At 52.4% G+C, this 23,589-nt stretch overlaps 1 protein-coding gene across 2 annotated transcripts; it reads right to left on the bottom strand.

The window, feature by feature from the left end:
- Positions 1–1,194: 1,194 nt before the first annotated feature.
- Positions 1,195–18,074, bottom strand: MLYCD (malonyl-CoA decarboxylase). 2 transcript variants are annotated; one of them, XM_082677414.1, is made up of 5 exons: positions 17,513–18,074; positions 8,815–9,017; positions 7,783–7,939; positions 4,860–5,012; positions 1,195–2,765 (listed from the first exon to the last, which is right to left on the bottom strand). In XM_082677414.1, the coding sequence occupies exons 1-5, from the start codon at positions 18,050–18,052 to the stop codon at positions 2,232–2,234; spliced, it is 1,587 nt and encodes a 528-aa protein (XP_082533540.1). In that variant the 5' UTR covers positions 18,053–18,074; the 3' UTR covers positions 1,195–2,231. The 2 variants fall into 2 exon arrangements, with proteins under 2 accessions (XP_082533540.1, XP_082533541.1); XM_082677415.1 differs by having other exon boundaries at positions 1,197–2,765; positions 8,811–8,923.
- Positions 18,075–23,589: the final 5,515 nt, after the last annotated feature.

The raw sequence follows: 23,589 nt of genomic DNA, 5'->3' as shown, positions 1-23,589 counted from the left end.
CAAGTGGGATAGAAAACAGGTCTGGGAGACACTGTCCGTGCTCGTGTTACTGCATCCCCCTTGCGATGATGCCCCCGGGCAGTGGTTGTACTCTTCCGTAGGATGTAAATTCGCAACGTGAGGAGGGTCCGTGAGTGAACTTCTGTTGCCTCCAAAGCCAGCTGCTGTCTGACTCCTGCCTGGCTGCCATTGCCAGAAGGACAACATACGCACAAGTGGGCAGTCTGACCATCCCTCAGAGGAAGTGGGCGGCTGGGCTGTTTCAGCCATCTTCTGCCCTTCTAGGGCTTGTAGGGTAAGTGTGGGAAGTGAAGGGGGTTCCCTGTAACACACATGAAGTGAGGGGGATTTCAACCCAGTGCACTGTAATGGAAGCGTCATAAGCTTTCTCTTCAGTCATGTGGACAGAGGTGCGGAGTCCTTATCCAGCCATCTATATCCATCAGCTCAGTCCACTCTGGCTGCTGTAACAAAATACCACAGACTGGGTGGCTTAGAACAGCAGAAACTGCTTGCTGACAATTCTGGAGGCTGGAAATCTGAGATTGGGGGGCAGCACGGTTGGATGAGGGCCCTCTTTCAGCTGCAGAATTGCCTAGGGAACTTCCTGAGGTCATGAGGTATAAGGACACTAATGCCATTCAGGAGGGCTCCACCCTCATGACCTAATCACCTCCCAGAGGCCCCACCTCCTAATGCCATCACCTTTGGGGGTTAGGATTTCAACATGTAAATTGGTGGGACATAAACATTCAGAGCACGGCACCATCCATATCCACCCACCCATCATCCAGTCTTCACAGAACACCTAAACGTAACACATTTTAAGTTTTTTTTTTTTTTTTTTTTTTTGCGGTACACGGGCCTCTCACTGTTGTGGCCTCTCCCGTTGCGGAGCACAGGCTCCGGATGCGCAGACTCAGCGGCCATGGCTCACGGGCCCAGCCGCTCCGCGGCATGTGGGATCTTCCCGGACCGGGGCACGAACCCGTGTCCCCTGCATCGGAAGGCAGACTCAACCACTGCGCCACCAGGGAAATCCAAGAAATAAGTTTTGATAAAAATGGAAAATTACTGATGGTTGTGGAAGCTGGGTGGTATGTACCTAGGGTCATTACACTATTTTCTCCACTTCTGTGTATTTTGTTTGAAGATTCCCATATAAGAGGCTGAACAAAGATAAGGCGTGCAGTGTGGGAATCAGGGGCTACGGTCTCCGGGGCCACCTGCCACACGGAAGCAGTTGGTGCCTTAACTTTTTCCAAGCTCCTGGACGGCGGTGACGTCAGGCCTGCAGAGCTCGGGGGCCTTCACCATCAGCTCAAAGCAAAACCAAGAAGGAGGGGGCTGCTTCCTGCTGCCTGACTCAACTTCACACCCATCTCCTCACCCACAAACAGCAGCACCTCTGCCATCACCTCTGTCCTCAGGCCACACGCTCCAGGCCCGCTTCACAGAGCATCAAACCTGCCAACGGGCTGGCTGGGGACCAAGGGCACGGCTAACGAGGTCTCAGACCTCAAAGACGACCACTATGCGATCGTGAGTAACCACGTGTTTAATGCTTCACAGGACAAACGTGTTCTTTGCTACGGAGTTCATCATGAACTTGAATCGCTATAACTGTCAAGTCTATAATGCAATTTAAGCCCCAGGCGACAAGAGCTCTCGTGTCCAATAACTTGGCTTAGTGAAGTCTGTGCAAAGTCACAAACCTTTTCACACGTTCACAATCTCCAGAATTTAACTAGTGAAGTGTAGCACAGCCCTCTATCCCTTTGCAATCAGCAGAGAGAAACGGCTAAAACGATCATGGCTGAACCACGTTCTACGCTGGAAGGAACATCTGTTCTCACCTGGGCCACCTGCCCGGGTCCCAGAGTGGCTGACCCATCCACCTTGGGTCGAGAGCCGGCAGAGTCTCCATGGTTTCTGAAGACCATCCCAGGGCAGGGAGCCAGGCCGAAGGCCACGATGGAATCTTCTGGAGAGAGCACAGCATCCCCATCCAGCCCACGCCTACCTGCACCCACCACTACCTTGCAGCGGTAACGCATCTTCCCTCGTGCAAAGCCCGGGCCCGGCCTTCCGGTGTGACCCCGCCACAGGCCAGAGAGCACAGTTCAACTCTGGTTCACTCTAGAAGCTCCTTTGGGTACATAACCCCATCCCCAACCCCTCGGAAAATTATCCTTTTCCAAGCCGGGGACGTTGGCTTCAGCAAAGGTGACTTAGAGTTTGCTGTTCTTCTGAAACTGGGCCACCAGGCTGAGGACCTGCTCGGAAGCTTTGATGCTCTTGGAGCTGAGGTAGGTGGTCCTGTTGGTGGCCGTGTCCTCCAGGAAGTAGCGGTAATTGACCATGAGGCCACACGAGCCCGTGATGCCCTTGAGGCTGACGTCGGCCATCCAGTTGATGCGCCACATCACGGCCCCGTTCTGCAAGTGGAAGTTGGCCACGGGGTTCAGGGCGTAGCCCCGGTGCTTCTCCCCGTACAGGTACCAGGCGCAGAGCCGCATCAGGGGGGCCTGGAGCGCCCGGACCAGCTGCTCAGACTGGACCCACTCGCTGCTGCTGAGAATGGTCTTGAGGGTCTCATTCACGGGACCGTCCGTGATCTTGGAGATTTCTTTACACTCGGAATCTGTCAACAGTTCGTTCCTCCCGTGATCCTTTGCTTTTGACTTCAGCAGCCCCAGAAGCCACTTGGTGAACCCGGGGATAGGGGACAGACTTGAAAACGTCCCCAGGTGAGGAAACTCCTTCTGCAGGGCACAGTTGGGGTGGGGAAAGGAAGGTGGAGAAAACACACACACACACACACACACACAATTCAGCAGGTGAGTCACGGATTCAGAAACACCTCCTCATTTCTCGCTTACGTATCATTAACCTCCGTGTGCTGCTGCGTGGTTTACAAAGTGATATTTGCTGCGCACGAATCTTCTTTCAAGGAATAGTTATTAAGGATCTGATGTGTGCCAGGTGCTGGAGGCAACCTGAGTCCCCAGGACAAGCCTTTACTGTGGGGTCTCCAATCTGCACCGCTATCCACAACGGCAAGTTGGGGGACCTGCCTGAAATTGGAGGGGTGGGCTGCTACGATGTGGGGTGCTGTCTTCTGACTACAGGTCTTGCCTTTCTAGCCCAACAGGCCCCTCCCATGGACTTTGCTGCCGCCACAGAACCTGGTTTGGTGCTTGGCAGACAAGTACCCAGTGACTGTCTTCTGTTTGTTGAATGAATAACTGATCGCTCAACTATATAGCACAGTGGGTGCAGAGGATGGGATAGAAGGGGAGGTAACGGTTATGTCTCCATATCAGATAACACGGTTCAATCATTGTTGTTCAAATTACAGAGAGATCGCAATGATCATTTCGAAGAACTCAGTATCTTCCAATTAAAAATGTAATATATGCTCACTATAGAAAAAATTTTTTTAAATTTAGGACGGAAGCAAAGAAACCACCACACTCTCCAGGTCTGATAGAGTATAACTCCTGGTCTTTCTCTAGGCAACTTTTGCAAGGGCAAGACAGTTATTTTACACCCTCATCCTGCTTTGTGCATTTATATCATGAGCGCTTTCTCACTGTCACTCAAAATTCAGAACCGTAACTTTAACGACAGAACAATATTAAAAGATAAAACGATCCCATGACTTTTCCTAACCCTGTTCTTTTCACTGGGCATTTAAGGTGCCTCCTTCATAAACCTCCACGAACACCTCTGTGGAGGAAGGGCTGCCCTTCCCTCCAGATTTCTCAGGTGACTTTCCGGCTCCCAGCCCAGACGTGGAGAAGAGGTCAGCAGCAGGATGGCTCCTGGGCTGCCTGATTCAGAAACAGAATCTGCTGTATCACCCAGACCCCGGAGTCTGCCCCTCCTCTGACTGCCTTTCTGCCTCACACCAGCCCTGCTACCCGCCCACCCTCGCCCCAAGCATTAGCACCTTCAGCAAAGAAGCAGGAAATAAAAGAAGAAACTCAGAGTAATCAGATGTGCTTCTTATCGCCTCTGGGGAAAAAGTGGCAGGGAGTGATTCTAACGAAGCTGATACCCAACTGAATCCCAAGTTCTCAGACTTAAAACTGTGAATTTAACACGAAGCACGCAAGTATTTAAATTCCACCCTATTTGTCATTCTCTGAGGAAGAGCTTCTGCAGCAGCTGTCTGTGTTGAAACCACCAGAAGCGGAGAGTGCTGCTGTCAGCGCCAATTAGTCATGATCTAATTATTTTACCTAAAAATTAGATTCTGCACATTAGAGTTCACTCCAGCCCCTCATGAGACAGTTTTAAAAAGCCCAAACCCAGCGTGGACCTGAACATTTCTGTGTTTACCAGGGCAACCAAGAGAAGGCAATTATAAAAAAAAACGAGGTGCCAGTGCATTTACCCTCCAACCGCCCGGTCGAAGTCGAACCTCGATGCTCCCTCCCGGGCCACGAGTGGGCGAGGGTGGGTAGGGAGGTTGGCACAGCCAGGACTGGACAGTGGGAGCGAAGGGGGCCCTGCTGGCGACTATGCCGGGACAGCACGTGCCCATCAGGAGCTGCCCCGCCAGCCAGGGTGCAGGGTCCCCTGCAGAAGCCGCCGCCCCCAGGATGCATCTGGATTTGTGGCCCATGAGAAGCCGGCTTTGAGGGCCTTTTCCTCGGCACCGCTTCCACCCCCTGACGAGTCTCGGGGCTCCTAGGAAGTGCCGAGGGGCACCTGGCACTTTTCCACCCCTCCTGATCGCTCCGGCCCAACAGCTTCACCCTGTCCGCAGAGATGAGGGCAGAACTGCTGGGCCATCCCAAGGCGGGGACACCGACAGCGGTGCGGCGGGGTCAGGGTCGAGCCTCGCTCACCTGCAGCTCCTTCACCACCCGCTTGATGAGGAAGGCGCCCAGCTCCACGCCCTGCAGCCCCTGCTGGGTCAGGCTCAGCGAGTATAGGACGGCTGTGGTGATCCTGTCCCGCTCCTCCGTCTCCGACGTGGGACTCTCCTTCACTATGATGGTCTGGAAAACATAAAGGATGGTGACGGGCAGCTGTGGACGCACCCGCCTTGCCCTCACCCCTCCTGGGGGTCCCTCGACCCAAGGACCAGGCTCTAGAGGCAAGCACCCTGTTCTGAGACCTCTCTGGAGGCGGCAGTGGTCTCACAACTTCCCTGGCTGTTTGCTCAATGTTGTATCATTTCTACCACTTTGAAATTCTCCCACAAGCTTCGCTGAATCACAACTGATGTCCCCTAGGTCTCTCTCAGGGGAGGTCTCTCTCTCTGTGCAATCTGCTGCCCTCCAACACCCCCAGACAGCACGCCAGCCCTCTGCCAAGGCCACGGGGCCCACTGCCTGCGGCTCCTGTGCGCAGGCTGCCCACTGCGTCCTGCAGGCGTCCCTCCTCCCCTCTGAATCCTAGCTGTTTACATTTCCCAGTAAGCCGGATGCAGTCCTACCTAAGTTTTCTTTCAGGAAGTGTACCTTTTTATGCTTTTCCTATGTACCTTTTTGGTTTTCTGTCACGTCCTTATATTTCCACAGTGAAACCACACGCCCGCACAGACACGTACGAGCAGCGATCTAAGAATCAGCATGACTTGTACTGGGAGGTCCCTTAGCCAAGTCCGACTTGATCTGCTCTGAGATGTGAGTCCCTTAGCCACGTCCGACTTGATCTGCTCTGAGATGTGAGTGCGGGGCGTTCTGAGCTTTAATACCCTGAGGGCCACGACAGTACTGGTGGAGACCTTGCAGTTGGCGTGGACACAGGCCTGCCAGCCTGCTTCTGAAGGACACGCTTATGCTGCTCTCAACTCCTACCAGCTACCCTGGATGCTTGGAGTAGGGGAGTCTGGCCCAGAGTCCAGGCTGAGGTCTGGAGCCCACAGGCTTTCTTAAATTGCCAATGGGACGCGTGGGTCTGCGCGTACCCCCCTCGGGAGAAACATCCTCAGCTCTCATCCCCTTCAGACGCTCGGAGGGTCTTTTCTGTGACTCCTGGGAAGCCATGAACCGTCACCATAAGGAAAGTTGGGCGGATGGTGACGCAGAGGCCGTGACATCCGGGGCCCCACCAGCTTCTCCTGCACCGGCAGCTGCCGGAGGAGCTCTCCTCCCATCATTCCTCATCTTGTTGGATCACCTCCTTTGTTTTTCAAGAAGTCTGTAGGTTATCTCGTGGTTCTGGACTCAAAATTTGTCTCCAGCAAATCTTTTTTTTTAAGTTTTCAAAAAAAAACACCCAAAACCCAAACAAATGAACCTTTCTTTGATTATATGAATGAGATATGCATAGTATCAAAGAGGCAAGAAATAAATGCATGAAGAAAAAATCACAAATCACTCCAGAACTGAACACCCAGTCCTACTGTTTACGTTTTGGGGAGCGCCTCTCCAGGTCGGTCTCATTGGCCCCAGGCAGGTACACACATAAGTACGTGTGCATACAAAACCACGCACACACGCGTCTCTCATGTATGTGTCCGGATGCGCGAGTCTCCTCACATGGAAGGCACCTGCCCTCAGGGCTGGGACCCCGGCCCTCCACCGTCCCCACTTCTTCCATCATCCTGGACAAAGCTCTGCAGTCCCTCCCAGCCTCGGAGTCCCCATGTCTAAGGTGAGGACAGTAACGGCAACAAGCCTGAGTCACAAGGCGCTGTGAGCAGTCACACAGGAGGGCGCGCCGCGGGCGGGCAGGGATTCACGCGACGCAGAAGGTCACACCAGGTGGGCTAGGCTGGAACCTGAATCTTCAGTCAATAGTAAGTCAAGGTTGACGTGCCAGGTCAAAAGTACAAAGCTAAATCCACACTTAAGCCCACACGTGGGACCGCAGGGTGTGTGAGGACAGGCCAGACGCACACGCCGTCGCTCCCTACAGCAGCCTCTCCCGGTGGGCACTTGGGTTATCACTCCCACCTCCAGACGATGCTGCAGGGGGCAACCGCCCAAACTCTCAGCTCTGAGCCTCTCCTGGGATAAATTCCTGAGAGTGGAATTTTTAGGTCAAAAGGAACACACGTTTTATATTTTAATAGTTATTACCAAACTGCCCCCAGGGAGGCCGTGATGGCTTCTAGTGCGTCATCACAGTGCAGGCACCTCCAAACAAGCATCCTACGGGAACGTCTCCCTGCTGACGAGTCCTCCGCCCTCCCATGCCAGGAGACGCTGCCCAGCGCCCACCTGACGTCTGCCATCACCTCTCAGCCTCCGAACAGGCCATTCCGACCCCGAAGCCACAGTGACCCAGGTGTGCCCACTTCCCCTCAACGGACCTGCTCTGCAGCCCCAGCCCCTGCCCACCATGGGCCTCCGGACTGAGTGTTTCAGACACTCACCAACGCCTCGAGGAGAAGCCCAGCTTGCTCCGGGGGGGAATCACCACACCGGGCAGGGCACTGGGCCCGCGTCAGGCACGCAGCCCAGCCGACTTTCCAATTTCTCAATCGGCTGTCTTTTGAAACTACCCACAGGCACTCAGATGCTGAAGAGTTGATCCCCGTGCCCCTGCACCTGTACCCCTCTCATCCATAACAGCCTGGACCACGTCTCAACCCACGGTCCACACACCCTGGCAAAAGCTTGCCCCGTCCCATCACTGCCCACACACTGCCCGTCTCCACTCTGTGGCTGCAGATCTGGAGCCTGTATCTAGCTAATGCAAAGATCCACAAAGGCCGAAAAGCAATTTATTTTCAAAAAGGGGAGAAAACTAAGTTAACAGAAAACTTAAGGCACCCTGGGCCGTCTGCCCCGTTCTGAATCGACCGCGCACAGGTACCTGGATGCTGCTGGAGATCTCACTGGTCAGGGCCACGTGCAAAATGATCAGGGGCTCCCCCGGGGTCGAGCAGTGAGAGAAGAAGTAACACCTTCTGTAGGGCCCCACGCGCCGTTTCATGTCCGCCCAGTTTTTAACGGGATGCACAGCCTCAGCCCTGACGAGAACGTGATGAAAGGGCAAGACAAAAGTACAGATCACAAGTTAAAGAGCCGCAGGGCTGATTCCTACTCGTTCTATTCACTCAAGTCAAAGCAATCCTTCAAATACAGCTTCAGCGGACTCTGCGGGAAATTCAAAGATCATCTCAGCGCGAAACAGCGCTGACTGAGAGGAAGCACAACTGGTGACCGTTTTACACACGAAACTGTGCTCTCATCCCCGGTCTTAAGACTCGTTTGCCAGGCCCCGGGGGAGCAGGTATGTGGCAGATTTCAACACAGAGACCTGACCAGATGCCTGTCACCGGACATCCTACGTCTCTTGCTTCCCCCGAATCTCCGCAGTTTGAAGTCCGCGCTGCCTGAGGACACGCATCGCCTGGCTGCTTCCATGTGTCCGGCGACCTCGGCCACCGCTGTTTTGTTTCAACATGCGACGTGGCAGCATGCTACTGTCGGCCAGCCTGCATTTTACCGTGTCCGGGGGAAGGTGGGAATCACGCACTATACTGTGAATTTGGAGATTTTATCCAAGGGAGACATTTTCACAGCTGGTGAGACAGACGGTTTTTGAGTTACTAATGCCAATGCTTGGGTCCAGTGAACCCGGGCAGCTCTGATCATGGGGTTGCTGGGGAGACGCGGGGCTGAGGGCTGACCAAGACCCCAAGCGCAGGTTCACCGGCACGAGGACCAGCTTCCACCTGTGCCCCTTCCTCCTCCGTGGTCTCGGCATCACCTGGTAGGACAGCCACCTTTGTGGATCCTGTGTTTGGGTTTTACCAGGCTTGGAACAAAACGTACACGGGAATGGAGACTGGCTTTCCGCTGAACCGTAAGAAAAGCGGAAACGTCATAAATACTTACTCACTGATTTTCTGCAGCATTTCGCACGGTGAACGCCAGGTGACCCGCTCCAGGTTCAGGAACCCGGAAGAAAACCATTCTGAGAACATGCTTTTCAGCACCCCGTTCATTTCCTGAAATGGAGAGGGGGGAGCGCTGGCCTTCCGAGGGAAAGACGTCCAGCCCATCCCCGCATCGCTGCCAGCACAGGGAATTCGACACCAAAACCTGATACAAAAGAGGAGTGGGCAGGATGAAGCTGTTCTGAGGCAGCTCCACCGGGCTCTGCTCTCGGCCACGACAGACCGAACTCAGCTCTACGTCTTCCCTCCCTCCTTCCACCTGTAAGACACCTGGGTTCCATCTGAGCTAAGTTGCCCAAATCAAATAAAGTGTGCCGATACATTCGCCGCCGTGAACACAGCTGCACACGTGATGTTAAGCTGACGCTGAACGGCGTCTCAGTGCAGGAAACTCCAACACCCTCTCAGGAACATTCTCTGGTTCACCAAAAACACCCTTTCTTGTTTCCCAAGAGAAACGAGGACCCCACATTTCGACAGCTCTAAGGTGTGTGTTTTCCTATTTTCACATCTTGGTGGGCAGGACACCTTGTTCAAATGATGACGGGTCACGGTTTAATCGGCAGCATTTTTTCCCCCCTGAGTGGGCCGTAGAATAATAGTGTGCCGGGCAATCCATGCATTTAGAATTGATGACATTATTCTAATTTCACTTACTTGTATTTATTCTACTTCCCAAAATGATTTGAGTCAACTTTACCATCAGAGATACATTCGCACTGAAACTTTTCAAGCAAGAATAGAACAAGAGGTAAGGAAAGGAGAGGACACAATGCAGGGGCAGAACCATCCCAGTTCAGTCTGTGGTGACTGCTGCCCATGTAATAGTGGTAAGCTTCGTGACAGCCAGAGCGGAGGGGACGTCCAGGGCGAGAGACAAGGCTGTTGTTCCTCAATGGCTGCGTCCCTTTTTCCCAAATCGACAGACGCTTCACTTTTTACCTGGGCATGTGACTGTTCAGGATAAAGTCTGCACTGCCGCTAGGGCTAATCATGAGACTGAGTTCTGGCTTCTCAGATGTAAGCAGAGGTATCCTGCAGCAGCTTCTGGGAACCTTGGAAGATGGCAGGAGCAGCAAAGGGCTGCTCTTTCTCTTTGTCCTTCCCACTGCAGGGAAGAGATGTCCTTCCATCTTTTTCTTTGTCCTCCCCACTGCAGGTCGGAAGGCGATGTGATGGCTAGAGCTGGAGCAGCCATCTTGGGCCATGAGGTAACTTTGGGGATGAGGTTTTCAGGGAAGAGCAACAAACAGAAGCCTGGGTCAACTGAGGGCACCGCAGAGTCAGCCCTGGGCTGCCTACCTCCAGACTTCTTCATGAAAGACAAACTTCTCTTATTCAAACCACTGCTGTTTTGAGTCTCTGTTAGTTATAGATGAACTGCATACTAACAGATACACTGCATATTATTATTGAATAACAGCAAACATCTCAGTATGTCTGGTACAGAACTGACCTTATGAATCCCTGTATAAGAATTGCAAAGACCATGACGGATAACACCTGTAAAACTGTACACAAGCTATGAAACTGTTATAGGGCCATTTCACATTTTAATCTCTGGTAAAAGGTCAAAGGACTCAGAGCCTTGTCACTTGAGGATAAGTTGCAGGCATGGGGGTGGGTGGCTCAGAAAGGGTTTCAGGATGAAGCGAGGTCCATCTTCAAACACTGAAGGCCTCGGGCACACAAGAGGCCCCATGGGGGCAAGGAGAGGGAGCATGTCCAGGACCGACAGGGGGAAGGCACAGTCAGACTCCATGTAAAGAAGAGCTTCTGAGGAGCTAGGGCTGCCCACAGAGGTCCTCCTGGGAGACAGCGGCCCTCCCCACGGGACGAGATGAGCACAGGGTGGGCAAGAACACGGTGGAGATGTTTTAGAAAGGATTTCCACGTCGACAGGCGACTGGACCATGTGATCTCTGTAATTCCTCGTAACTCTTTTTTTTTTTTTTTTTTAAGAGACGGGGTCTCGCTATGTTGCCCAGGCTGGAGCGCAGTGGCTATTCACGGGCGCAATCCCACTACTGATCAGCACGGGAGTTTTGACCTGCTCCGTTTCCGACCTGGGCCGGTTCACTCCTCCTTAGGCAACCTGGTGGTCCCCCGCTCCCGGGAGGTCACCATATCGATGCCAAACTTAGTGCGGATACCCGATCGGCATAGCGCACTACAGCCCAGAACTCCTGGGCTCAAGCGATCCTCCTGCCTCAGCCTCCCGAGCAGCTGGGACTACAGGCGCGCGCCACCGCGCCCGGCCCTCGTAACTCTTTATCCCACGGTCTAGTCTCCTCTACTGGCCTCTCAGCTCTGTAAGGGCAGAGGTCATTTCTGATTTAGTCCTCTGGTTCTCAAAGCCATCAGTAGGGTCCTCCATGTGGAAGATGATTTAACAGATTGATGGCAAATGAAAAAGAGAAGACAAACTGGAAAACAGTGACCAGGAAGTAGCAGGAAGGGAGGAGAAGGGATGGCTCACCAGGCAACACAGAATGGCTCCTTATAAAACTGTATTTCCTGCACTGACTACAGTGGTTCTGTCTTCCTGGGGTCCTCATACACTCTTGCACCTGTGCTAAAAACTGGGGACACTCTCCCCAGAAAAATGCAAACACATTAATAAAACTCTGCACACAGCTTCCTGGGGTTCATGGAGCCCTTTGAAACTCAGTTCCCAACCAGGTTCCCCAGGTTGGGAACCTCTGCACTGAAAGGTTAGGAACGGACCAGCCGAGTTCCATGTAGGATGTACATGGAACTCTATGGCATCTCTATGAGACGCACAATAGGAACAAGTTGGAAAAATCTGCCTTCGGCATTCATTCAGTATTGATTATGAAAGGAATGGTCTGGCTGACGGAAGCGCCTCTTCTACAAGTCCCTTCGTTCTATTCTGGGCTACTGACAGCTATAACGTGGGACACTGGACACGAGATCCGGGAATCTAGGTTAAAGGTTACACATCTCCACCGCCCAGTGCTAACAGGGCCGCAGCTGTTCAGGCTGGAATTAGGTGCCGAGGGCAGCAAGGCTACCCGATCTCAGACAGCAGGAGGCAGAGGAATCGTGTATGCGTCACGCTCAGTGATTGAGAAATCATTTATCAGCGACCCAGGACTCAAAAATACAACTGCTGGGACAACGTTCCCATCTACAAATGAGTTCATCTCTTAGTCTAGCTAAGTGCAGAATTTAGTAGAACCACGAGGACCACCAGGTTAACTTCAAAACAGGACAAGACACCAGAGAAGGTTTACAACAAACCGTGGTGCGGCTGGGCGCTGCAGTGGTGGCGTGGGGACCCTGCCTGATAAGAGTGTGGTCCCTTCTCCAGTGTTCCGCCCGGGCTTCTGTTAAGATTCCCACAGGTCTCACCGTCATTTCTACATTCAAATCGCCCATCGTTTCCTAAATGCCAGCTCCCTTCTGCTGCCCACAAATATCTCACGGTGCCCAGACCCTCTCTTAGAATGGGAGTCCCCTCGGCTTCACTGGGGATTGTATCTGTAAGAGACTGAACTCTTCAACCCCAAAGGGCTTTTGGAAATAACTCTGAAGAAAAACAAAAAGCCTGTAAACTGCACACACAAGAAGCACGCGCCTGCCCGCACACCGTGTACCCCGCTCAGGAGCTGGACACACAACCGCAAGTTCACAGGGCGTCTCGTTGAGGAGGGCAACTGACGGGTGGATTGGATTCACACCTCAGAGCCCAAAGCCCACACTTCGCCGCCTCGGGAAAGAACACGCAAACCCGGACTTGGCGGCCACGTGTCCAGGCATCATAATAAGCCTCTCAACTCACTTGGAACCTCAACAGAGGAGAAGAGCATTTTTAACAAAAAGAGCATTTGGTCTTGTAAGCAAAGGGACCGCTTCTTTTCCTGTGTGATTAAGCTGCTTTGTGGATTTGGTATTACCCACCCCTGCCCAACACTGGATGACCGATTTACTGTTCTATTTCCTAAGATTAAAACTCGGGGTGGGGGGCAGGGGTCCTGCGATCAGAGAATTCAAGGACATTGACGAGTCCCTTTTCTACAAATTCCTTAATTATGAAAACAACTAAAATCCCTTTCTTGGGGTAAATCCATTAAGATCAACTCACTTATTATAATCCAAGAGTTGCTACAAAGTGGCATCAGAGGGACGGACCATCGCAGTAGAGACTTGGGATGAATCAAGAAGTCCCAGGCTGGCCTCCAAGACACTTAGGCTTCTAACAACCTTTTAATTGATGGGCAGCAACGTCCATCCTCTCTGCAGCGGATCTGCTATCTTGAAAACCACAGCAGACATCTGACGTCTGCTGGGCTGTAAAAACTTTCTACACAGCACTTGCATCTTCCCAGCAAATAGACTTGATACCGACTCTGAATTTCCTATCAGGAAGGATTAAGAATAAGAAGAGAAACCTCACCGGATTTAAAATACCCAAGAAAAGAGACCTGCCCCCGCCGGGCCTTCCACCTTGGGCTGCACGCTGGGCTCCACTTAAACAGAAGTGTCAGCCTCTGGATTCTTCCCGTATTTCCAATAATCACAGCCCTCGGTCAGAGACCAAGATCTTGACAAACTGTCCTCATTCATAACTGTGTTTTTAGCCAAGCCCCGCAGTATTTCTAAAAGAGAAGCAGGCTGACCCTGGGCAGACTGACCCCTATCGCCTCAGCAGCAGAGCTGGTTGGCCCAGGACAGTTAAGGGACGTGGCTACGATCACCTAAAATCACGCTTCAAACCAGCATAACCGGGGTCTTCCTTCCCCACCTGGTGCGTCTTCTGCTGTACCCACTGTTCCGTATGAGATGCCCAGTCAGCATCCCTTTGGGCCTCACACATGCCAGTTATTCTAAGGATGCCTCTGTGCTCACGAGATTCAGCAAACAAGAAGCTGTGAGGAGAAGCAGGGCGCTGAGTCCAGTCCAGGGCAATGCCCAGGCCTGAGCCCACAGCAGCTCTCGTCCACCTGACATTAGCTGGCAGCTCCAAGGTCAGCAAGGGCCAGGGGAGAAGCACACCTGTGTGATGGGGTGCCATGTGCACAGCAAGGGGTGCTCAGGTCCACTACTCCCTGCCTCCCGGGCGTCCCGCGGCATCCTAGGCACCTGGGGATCTGCGGCTCCTGCGCTGAAGCTCGAGGGCCAAACTGCTGGTGGTTTCCAACACTGGATTCCTACAAGCGAAAAGCTCTAGCTTTTTAACCACCTCTTTAACTTGGCTGCAAAATCCAGAATGAAACAAACACGGAATCAAGATGGACCACACACACGTTAAGTGATTCTGGTAATTAATTACAGTATCAGATCCCAGTGACGATTTCTATGGGTTAAAAAAAAGTCAACTCTGAAAGTTTTGAATGATAGGGATAAAAAAACATTTACGTAGCCACAAAGAGCAAGGGGAAGGGGAGCGACAGATTTAGCTGCTAGCGGTTAGAGGCACTCGGGCTAAGGGCAGGATTTCTAGGTAGAGAAACGCAAGAGGTGTGACGGAGCCACCTGAAAAGGCTTCTGTACCCAGCGTGTCCCGACCGTGCGCAGAGGCCAAGGTCAGTCTAGGGTCACTCACCCTCTGCTTGAGACATATCTTGATTCCACGTGACTTTGTGCCTTTCGGTTGGTGATGTTTTTCCCTTACGTGTGTGGACGGCCTTGGCTATGAAACAAGGGAGCCCTGAACGTCTGAGGACATGGTGTTGCTGGCAGCTCTGGATCTCCCTGGGGCCAGCTCCTCTCCCACAAGTCAAGTCTCAGGGTCACAGCTTTGAGCTTTGATGATGTCCCTTCTCAACCTCATAACCAAGAGTCTTCTCTTGTATGTGGGGAAGAGTAAGGAAACGAGTCCAGTTATGTCTCACAGAATCGGATGTGACATCAGGAATCCCCCAGGACAAGGGCGGTCCCAACGTCTGCTAGGATGTCTTCTTTCTCTCTCTCCCTCTCTCTCTCTCTCTCTCACGCACGGAAACCTTCCCTGGCCTCCAGGTTCCGTTCCAGGCTCAGACCTCTGAATGGAGCAGTCTGACCTCAGGACGAATGGGAGTGGTTGGCTGCTGACTTCGCCAGATGGCAGGGCACCCGGGAGTCTATCTCACGCTTCATTCATCATTTTGCTACACAAGACGAAGGTCCCAGTTTTCAAGGAGCTGATCATCCACTTGCGGGGGAAAAATACATTTCAAACAACAGATTCTGTGGTTAATGTATCAAATCCAACTGAGTGGTACAATGACGTATCTATGAAGCTCAGAACCGGGTGAGGCCACCCTGAGCTGGAGCGGCTGGAAAAGCCTAGCAAACGAGCTGGGAGTGCCGGCGGCTCTTTTTCTAACAGGAATCACGCAGCGGCGCGGGTTCAGGAACGTTCCATCCAGGAGCCAGCTTGGCTGGAGAGGAGGGTCCGTGGAGGGGAGCGAGTAATGCTGGGGGAGTGGGAATGCGCAGGATGGCTGGCGGGCAGCAAAAATGCCAAAGGAAAGACACCGAATGCCATCCTCCTGGCCACGGAAGGTTTGATGATTTTTCGACAGAAGAGCAGAGACTGACCTGAGGTTTCAGAAAAAGGTGTGTGCTGAGGTTGCTGATAAGATGGAAGCTTACACAAAGTCTTGGAAAGATAAACACAGTCACAACTAGAGAATATTAAACTCCTGAGTCAGTGAAAGTAAATAAAACAAAGCCATTCATCAGCTGGGTTGTCTTACCTTCCCTTCAGTTTTATAGAAAAAGGCAAATCTAAAAGAATAAGCCCATTTTCGATCTAGTTAGGTTGTCAACTAAGAGAGCTGGGGTGCCATGATGAAGTACACACCGTGGAGCGTGGAGACGGGGCTTGGGGGGAGGCGCTGCACTGGGCCTCGACAAGCTTTAATCACCTCATCTGTCAAACAGTCACCACATCTTGCTGAGGATGAAATGAGCAAGTGCGTGAAAGGCACTCACACATACCGTGCCCGCCCCTAACTCTTCCCATGCTAGAAGGGAAGCTTCTGGACCAAGTGATCTCAGAGCCTGAGCACGCCTGGTACCATACAGACAGCCGATGAATGGCTGAATGGATGGGTGGAGAGTTCCATTTGGGGACAGGTCACCTACCCAAAAGACATCCTACCTTGGATGAGGTAGACAGACATCCTACCTAATTCTCAAGCCTCCTATGCAATGAGAATTAAGTTTCAGAAGGCTTTCAGGAGCACCTGTCTCCACTTCAAGGAGGAAAAAAAAAAAGGTCTGCTTGGATTGCAGACGAAACCCAAGCCTCTCTTGGGAGGAACCAGATGGGTATGTACACAGTGTGTGGAACACAAGGTCTCAGCCATTCAGATGGGGATTTAGTTGGGAACATGGTCGATTCAACACACTGGGATTCCAGGACTGATTTGGTGCCAATGCAATAAACAACTGAGGTTCTCAGCCTGTGACTCTTATAGCTGAAGGCTCACTGGTCCTAGGTAATACTTAGCATAGCCAGCTATTATGAGCAATCAAATCATAGCTACTGTTATCATCCTGAGATTAACCCTATCCTAACTACACACAATTTTATGCGTGTAGGGCTACGTAGCCAAGAAAGATACGAAGGTTTCTGATAAACACCAGAACTCACATAACATGATGAGGATATAAAGTGCAGAGCAAAGAACCTGGGAAATGTGGGTGTGGGTGGATGATCAGAGACATGCTTATTTGCTCTGAGGGCCTGGTCATGTCATGTGACCTCACGTGAGAGGTCGACATGTGGAGACACGCTTATCACCTCCCCAAGACTGAGGCAATGAACGTAAAAACCGTTACGCCAGTGTCAAGAGTTCTTAAAGGAATCGTTCAACTGTTCAATTCTTTTTAAAGCCAACTGCACCTACTAACCTTCTGAATGCCAGAACGTTTACAGCATTTTTGGTTTACTAAAAGAGCGAGTTAGTGGTCCCACCATATTTAACATCGATAGTAATAAAAGGACTATAGTCACCTATCAGCCACCTTTCAAGTCATCATTATTTAAATCTTAATCTATTTATTTGCATCTAACCTGAGCTCACTGTGCGAAACGCCTGATTTCCTCAAGAAGTCAACTTAGAATCCTATTTTAGGGCTGAACTCAGGAAGGTAAAAATACCCTGGTCACAGTTATGAGGCAGAGAGAAAATAGAAGGCATCCAGACTCCTAGACGGTGGCGATCTCGAGTTCTAGTCACCTTTGTACGTTTCACAGGACTTTTTAGGACAAGGGCTTACACAGTGGGTCCTGCGACTAACTTTTACTGACCCCATCCAGGTCTTCAGAAAGTTACCGGATGCTCGGTTCGGTCCGCATTCAAGTGTACCACATGGACGAAACCTCTCAGGTAAAAGAATGAAAAAGAGATTTTATGGAGCACGCTCATCAGGAACGAGGCGTGACAGTCACCTTGAAAGTACGCGAGGGCCGAGTTTCTATAAAGACGAGCGAGGTGAGCCTAGAGGGAGGCAAGGACTGGGAAGGCGTGGGAAGGAAGGGGACAGGGTTCGGGGGCTCTGACTCAGGGCGAAGTGTGCGCGGCTCCAGGTAGGGGAAGGTGGAATGCTTGGGGCTTGAGGGGCGAGTGAGGACGACATGGGGAGAGCCGCCAAGGGTCGGGGGCGGCCCGGGCGGGGCCTTACCCGGACGTGCGGTCCCTCCATCAGCTTGAGGGCCTGAGCCTCGAGCAGGTCGGCCCGCAGCTGCACCAGGAAGCGCACGCCGCCGTCCAGCTTGCTGATGTGGTGGAAGAGGCTGCGGTAGCGCGGCTCCAGCGCGTAGCGCAGCCGGTCCTCTGCCTGCAGGAGCACGGCCGCCTCCCGCGGCTGCTGGAGCAGCTGGAGCACGGCGGCGCTCTGCTCGGCCACCTGGCCGTGGTCCACGCCGAAGCCCCGCGCCAGGCGGCCCAGCAGCTCGGCACGCTCGGCCGCCTCTGCCAGGCCGCCGTAGAAGCTCACGAAGTCCGCGCACTGGTTCTCCGCCGGCGCCGGCGTCTTCTCGCGCAGCCCGTAGGCCGGCATCGCGGGCACCGCACGGTGCAGCAGCTCGTCCATGGCCCGCTCCAGGGCGCCGGCCGCCGCCGCCCGTCCGCTCGACAGCCGGGGTCCGGGCGGCCGCAGGGGGAGCCGCAGCCAGAGGAGGAGGAGGCGCCCAGCCGACACGGTCGGCCGAAGAACTGGCATGGCGTAAGGATCCAGCTGCCTGAGGAACGCCAACGCCGCCGCCACCGCCGCGCTTCCGGCTTCCGGCACGCGCCAGTCCGGTTGCCCCAGCCCGGGGGACGGGCGGGGCGGCGACCAATCGGAGGGCGGAGCGACGGGGGCGGGGCGGAGGGCGGCGCGAGGCCAAGTGTGGCCAAAGGTAACCCGGGAGGCGACCAATCGGAGGGCCGAGCGACGGCGCGGGTGGCGACTTCAGGGCAGGCCTCTGCCCTGTCATCTAGCCACCCAAAGTCACCGCCTAAGTCCCTCTCCTCTAGGGCCGAGCTCTCCAGCCCCAAGGAACATCACGGTCACCTAGGGAACCTGTTACGCACGCAGATTCCTGGCCCTACTCCGGAGATTCTGATCCAGTGTGTCTGGGGAGGAGCGGAGCAATCTGCGTGCCTACGAAGTATTCGTGGTGGTAATTCTCTGGCAAGGTAGGCTTTGTCTTGGCCCCTGCCTAGGCGCTCTCACTTACCCAGATGACCCCCCAGAGCTAGGCTTCCAGCTGCCTGCTGGAGAACTTTCTCACCGATACGGCAAACCGGGCTCTCCCAAGCATCTGGTTCCCCAACCTGTTCCTCCTTCCTTGGTCCTTATTCATTCATTCATTCGTTCCTTCATTCAACAGAGTGTTTATTAACCGGTTGGTATGTGCCAGGTCCTATACGGGGCACGGGGATAAAATAATGAACCAGATATACCTGAACCTGCTGCAGGGAGTTTACAGTTTTACGAGGGAGACAGATGATACCATAACTACAAATTGTGTTAAGTGCTATAAGGGAAATAAACAGGGTGGAGTGATACAGCTGGGTCAGAGCGGACGTCCCACTGTGGACAGGGTCATCAGGGAAGGCCTCTCTGAGGAGGTGACATTTCAACTGATACCGGAAGCGGGGGGGAGGTGGGGAGGTGGGGAGGTGGGGAGAAGCTCACCTATCCATTCTCCCAAGTTCAAAAGCACCGTTTTTTATAACCTCTTCCCTGCCTTTCATCCCAACATCTAAATTTTATCGAATCTGCTTTAAAAGGACTCCTGCATTTATCTCTTCTCTCTGGCTCTCTGCTCCTGCAGCCCGTGTCTCTTCTTACGAGGGCCACTTGCAGTAGCCTCTCTGCTTCCAGGCTTGAATGCTCCAATCCATTCTCTGCATCAGCCGCTGGGTGAACTTTCTAAACTATCCATCTAACTACATTATTCACTTGTTCAACGACCAAATGCTTTGAGCCTGACAGGCAGAGCCTGGCAGGCAGAGCCTGGCACGGACGGCCCCTGCTCCCCTCTCTGGCCTCGTGTTCTGTCTCTTCCCACCTCACGTTCCTTACTCTGTGGCCTGGTGGCTCCCAGATGTTTAGATTTGGGGATCAGTTTTTAAACACTGGGAAGACGGACACAGGACTGGGAGTGGGGAGGTGGCTGGGATTGCTTCCGTCTACAGCCTTGACACACACCCCTGCTTCAGACAGTCCCTCCTTCCAGGAGTGAGATTTCTGCCACAGTTAGTGAGAGACTGGGGGGAGTTCGCAGGGCTTGACGCCAAATTCAGTGGAGTCCAGAGGAAAAGCCATCCAGGGTCCCACTGTGCTCTTGGAGAAAGAGAAGCCTCATCTAGGTACAAAGGATGAAGGAGAGGATCAAAGAGACCATTGAGAACACATGGTGGGCAGTATGCCCGGGGCAAGTGGGCTCTGGGGCAGGGCCTTTCTTGTGTGTTTCGGAAACTACAGGGCACCCAGCGATGGGTGGGCAGAAGACGGTGAACCATTCCCTTCCTTAGTCACACAGTAGTCAGTAACTGATGTCCCACTGAAGTTCCTCTGATGTCCCCTGTGCCGTGAGAAGGATGTGTGCAGGCCCTGGCCGAGCCCCTCATGTGCCTCTCTGTACACTAATAGGACCACCAGTCATTCAGCACTTCCTAAATGCCATCCCCTGTTCTTAGCACTTACCTGCAGTATCTCATTTAAGTTTCCCAGTAACCCTATGGGGCCAGCACTATTATTCGCATTTTATAGAGGTGGGAACAGAGGCACAGAGAGATACAGGGACTTGCCCAAGAGCTCCCACTAGTAAACGCAGCGGTGCTCCCTGGGTCTCTCCCAGCCTGGGGCGCAGAAGGACTATCTGGGCGCAGGCTGCTCTCTCTCCAAAGTCTGCGCTCCTTCCACCCCAGGATCCTGCCTCTGCTAAAATGAGGATTCCTGCGTTATTTAGAATTGAGTTTGTTTTCATGCTGAGATGTTGAGGAAAAGACAGGAGAGACAGGAATCTAATAAATACCAACTCCCTCCCACATGGCCGAGGGTTGACTGCTTTCAATCCTCACATCAACACTGTCAGGTAGTTGTCCCCCAACTACAGATGAAGCCGAGGCTTGATGGGGTCACGTGACAAACCAAGGTCATCCTGTTAGTGAGAAGCAAAGTCCAGGTTTGACCATTGTCTATCGGCGCCGAAGCTTTTGCTTTTCCCACTCTCGTGAGTTAAGTTTCTGGAAAGGTTTTCCTTCCTCAGAGGCCACATGGGAATCATCCATCTGTTCCCAAGTTCCATCCCAGTGATGATGGGAACCAACAGGGAGTGAAAACTATTATTTTATAATGGGGGAAAAATGCAGAGGGGGGCCATCCCTAAGAGATATTAAAATTTATGAAGCTCCAGTAATTAAAACTGAATGAATACACAAACATTTATGAAAATAACAGAAGAGCCCAGAGGTGCTTGGGTATTGGGTGTAGTGGCCCACATCATGGTAGCATCACACATCACTGGGGGGAAAAGAGCAAAGTTGTGTCCTCACACTGTACAAAAGAAATTCCAGATGGCTTAAGGGTTTAAAATTTCACAAAATGAAACAAAAGTATTAGAAGAAAATAATCCCAGAGTGCAACAAACTTTTTGAAGCATGACACAAACCCAGAATGCATAAAAGAGAAGATAAGTAAATTTCAGTATATAAATTTTTTAAGTTCTTTATACTTAAAAACAAAAGCAAAAGACAAACACTACCTTGGAGAAATATTTGCAAGCTATTATCACATAGAAATGGCTAATCTCCCTAATATATAAAGAACTACAAAGCACCATGGGAAAAGACTGTCAACCCAGCAGAAAAATGGAGAAAAGATCTCACCAGAGAGTTCTGGTGAGAGGAAATAGAAGAGGAAATAGCACTGGCTCTGAAAAATCTGTAAGGTGGGCTTCCCCGGTGGCTCAGTGGTTAAGAATCCGCCTGCCAATGCAGGGGACACGGGTTTGATCCCTGGTCCAGGAAGATCCCACATGCCGCGGAGCAACTAAGCCCGTGCGCCACAACTACTGAGCCTGTGCTCTAGACCCCGTGAGCCACAACTACTGAGCCCACAAGCCACAACTACTGAGCCCACGAGCCACAGCTACTGAAGCCCATGCGCCTAGAGCCCGTGCTCCGCAACAAGAGAAGCCACCGCAATGAGAACCCCGCGCACCACAACGAAGAGTAGCCTCCGCTCACCGCAACTAGAGAAAGCCCGCGGCAGCAATGAAGACACGACGCGGCCAAAAATAAATAAATAGAATAAATAAATTTAAAAAATATATGAAAAGCGCTCAACTTGACTCGTGATTAAAAAATGCAAATTAAAATACTCCAGTGAGCTACCAGTTTTGATTTACCGTGTTGTAATGATCAAAAAGCTGCGTGACAGTCTGTGCTCACGAGCTTGTGGGGAAGCAGGCATCCTCTTCCACCACTGGTGGGAGCATCACCTGGTACAGCCCGTGTGGGGGGGTGAGGGGTGCCTTGGCAGTTATCTCTCAGCATCACAAACTGGCCCAGCAATGTGCACAGACACATCCTCCATCTGCTGAATGGGTCAATGACAAGGTTGACCAGACCTGGGTTCTCAATCGGCAGGACCAGGAATCAGGCAGGGAGCCCAGGACAACAGCAGGGTCCCTGCAAGGAGACGGAGGTGAGGGTGGAACAGCCATCTCTGGCGATAACAAGGACTCAGGCTCAAAAATCCTCTGCCGGAGCACCTTGGCCAGGAAGAAACAGCAAAATAAAGGTGGGGGAGGGGCTTGGTTGGCGCATCTCCATCCCCAGAGGCGAGTACAGGGAGCTGGGACAGCACATTAATAAAAACCATGGGCTCCGGGGCTTCCCTGGTGGCGCGGTGGTTGAGAGTCTGCCTGCCGATGCAGGGGACGCGGGTTCGTGCCCCGGTCCGGGAGGATCCCGCATGCCATGGAGCGGCTGGGCCCGTGAGGCACGGCCGCTGAGCCTGGGCGTCCGGGGCCTGTGCTCCGGGACGGGAGTGGCTACAGGGGTGGGAGGCCCGTGTACCGCAAAAAAAAAAAAAAAAAAAAAAAAAAACCATGGGCTCCGAAGTCAGCAGAAGGTCCTGGGGATGCATCCTGGACCTGCTGCTTTCCAGTTCAGTGACCCTGAGTAGGTTTAGTCACCTTTTAAAGGCTGTTTCCACATCTAACAGATGTAATTGAGAGTAACTGTCTATTGCAGGCTTGTGAGGATTAAATGAAACAATTCATGTTAAGCACGTGGCAAGTAGTAAAGCCTCTGTAACATTTTAGCAAAATTACGGTCATTAATATTTGGGGGTGGGTGTATATTTGCATGTATCCAAAAATGAAGCACCATGTTGACCCCGGGCTCAGAGACACTCTGATTCCTGTGCAGCTTCTTCCTGGAATTCTGCAATAAGTGAGGGAAGAGGCAGCTGAGTGTGAGAAAAGAGGGTGGAAAGGGAGAGAAAGAGTCAGAGACTGAGACCGAGACGGAGACAGAGAGAGAGGCTGATGGAAAGCCATTTCCTTGAGCAATTGCCAGGATAACAAAAAGATTTTTCTTTTGAAACAATTTTCAAATAGTTACAGTTATCAAGGGAGATGATTTCGTCCTCTAGGAAGTGAGGCTCTGACCTCCCTTCCATTTCCTCCTTCTATTCCCCACCCCACCACCACATTTATGGGAGAGAATATCCCACACCAGCCAGGTCTCCCACGGAGCAAAACTGCAGGAAGCATTAGGAGTACGTGGGACTTTTGTTGCACTCAGATAGAAATCCAAAGCATCTTTTGTTCAACGGTAGGGGAGCCGGTACCTGGCTGACCAGGTGCCAGAATTCCTATAGGTAGAACCCTCTGGTCCAAGCATTACAGTATAAAAACACCGAGAGGTAGCAGTTCTTTATGGGGCCAGCCTTTGTTGGGCATACCGGATCTTACAGGGCTCCAGGGAACTCTGTTTGGCTCCTTTTGCAGAGATAGAAATACACAAAGCCTTCTGAAGGAACACTAGTTCCTCTTCTCTAAGGAAGTGGTGAAAACTCATCTCCAGCTGGTGAGAGCAGTCCGCCTGGTCCAGACAGGTTCCTTTGGTGCTTGTCCTTATTTTCCTTGTCCCATGTGCTCTCATCTGTCCTGGGATACTCCTGCCTTGCTGCAGGGACCTTGTTCACTTTGCTCAGGTATTTGCTTCAAGTATGGTTCTCAACCTGTCTCTCTCACA

This window comes from Grampus griseus (genome assembly GCF_964374135.1).
Source record: "Grampus griseus genome assembly, chromosome: 19".
In the NCBI taxonomy this organism is placed as follows: domain Eukaryota; kingdom Metazoa; phylum Chordata; class Mammalia; order Artiodactyla; family Delphinidae; genus Grampus; species Grampus griseus.
The sequence above is the reverse complement of the archived record's forward strand: the minus strand, read 5'-3'. Positions and strand labels throughout refer to the sequence as shown.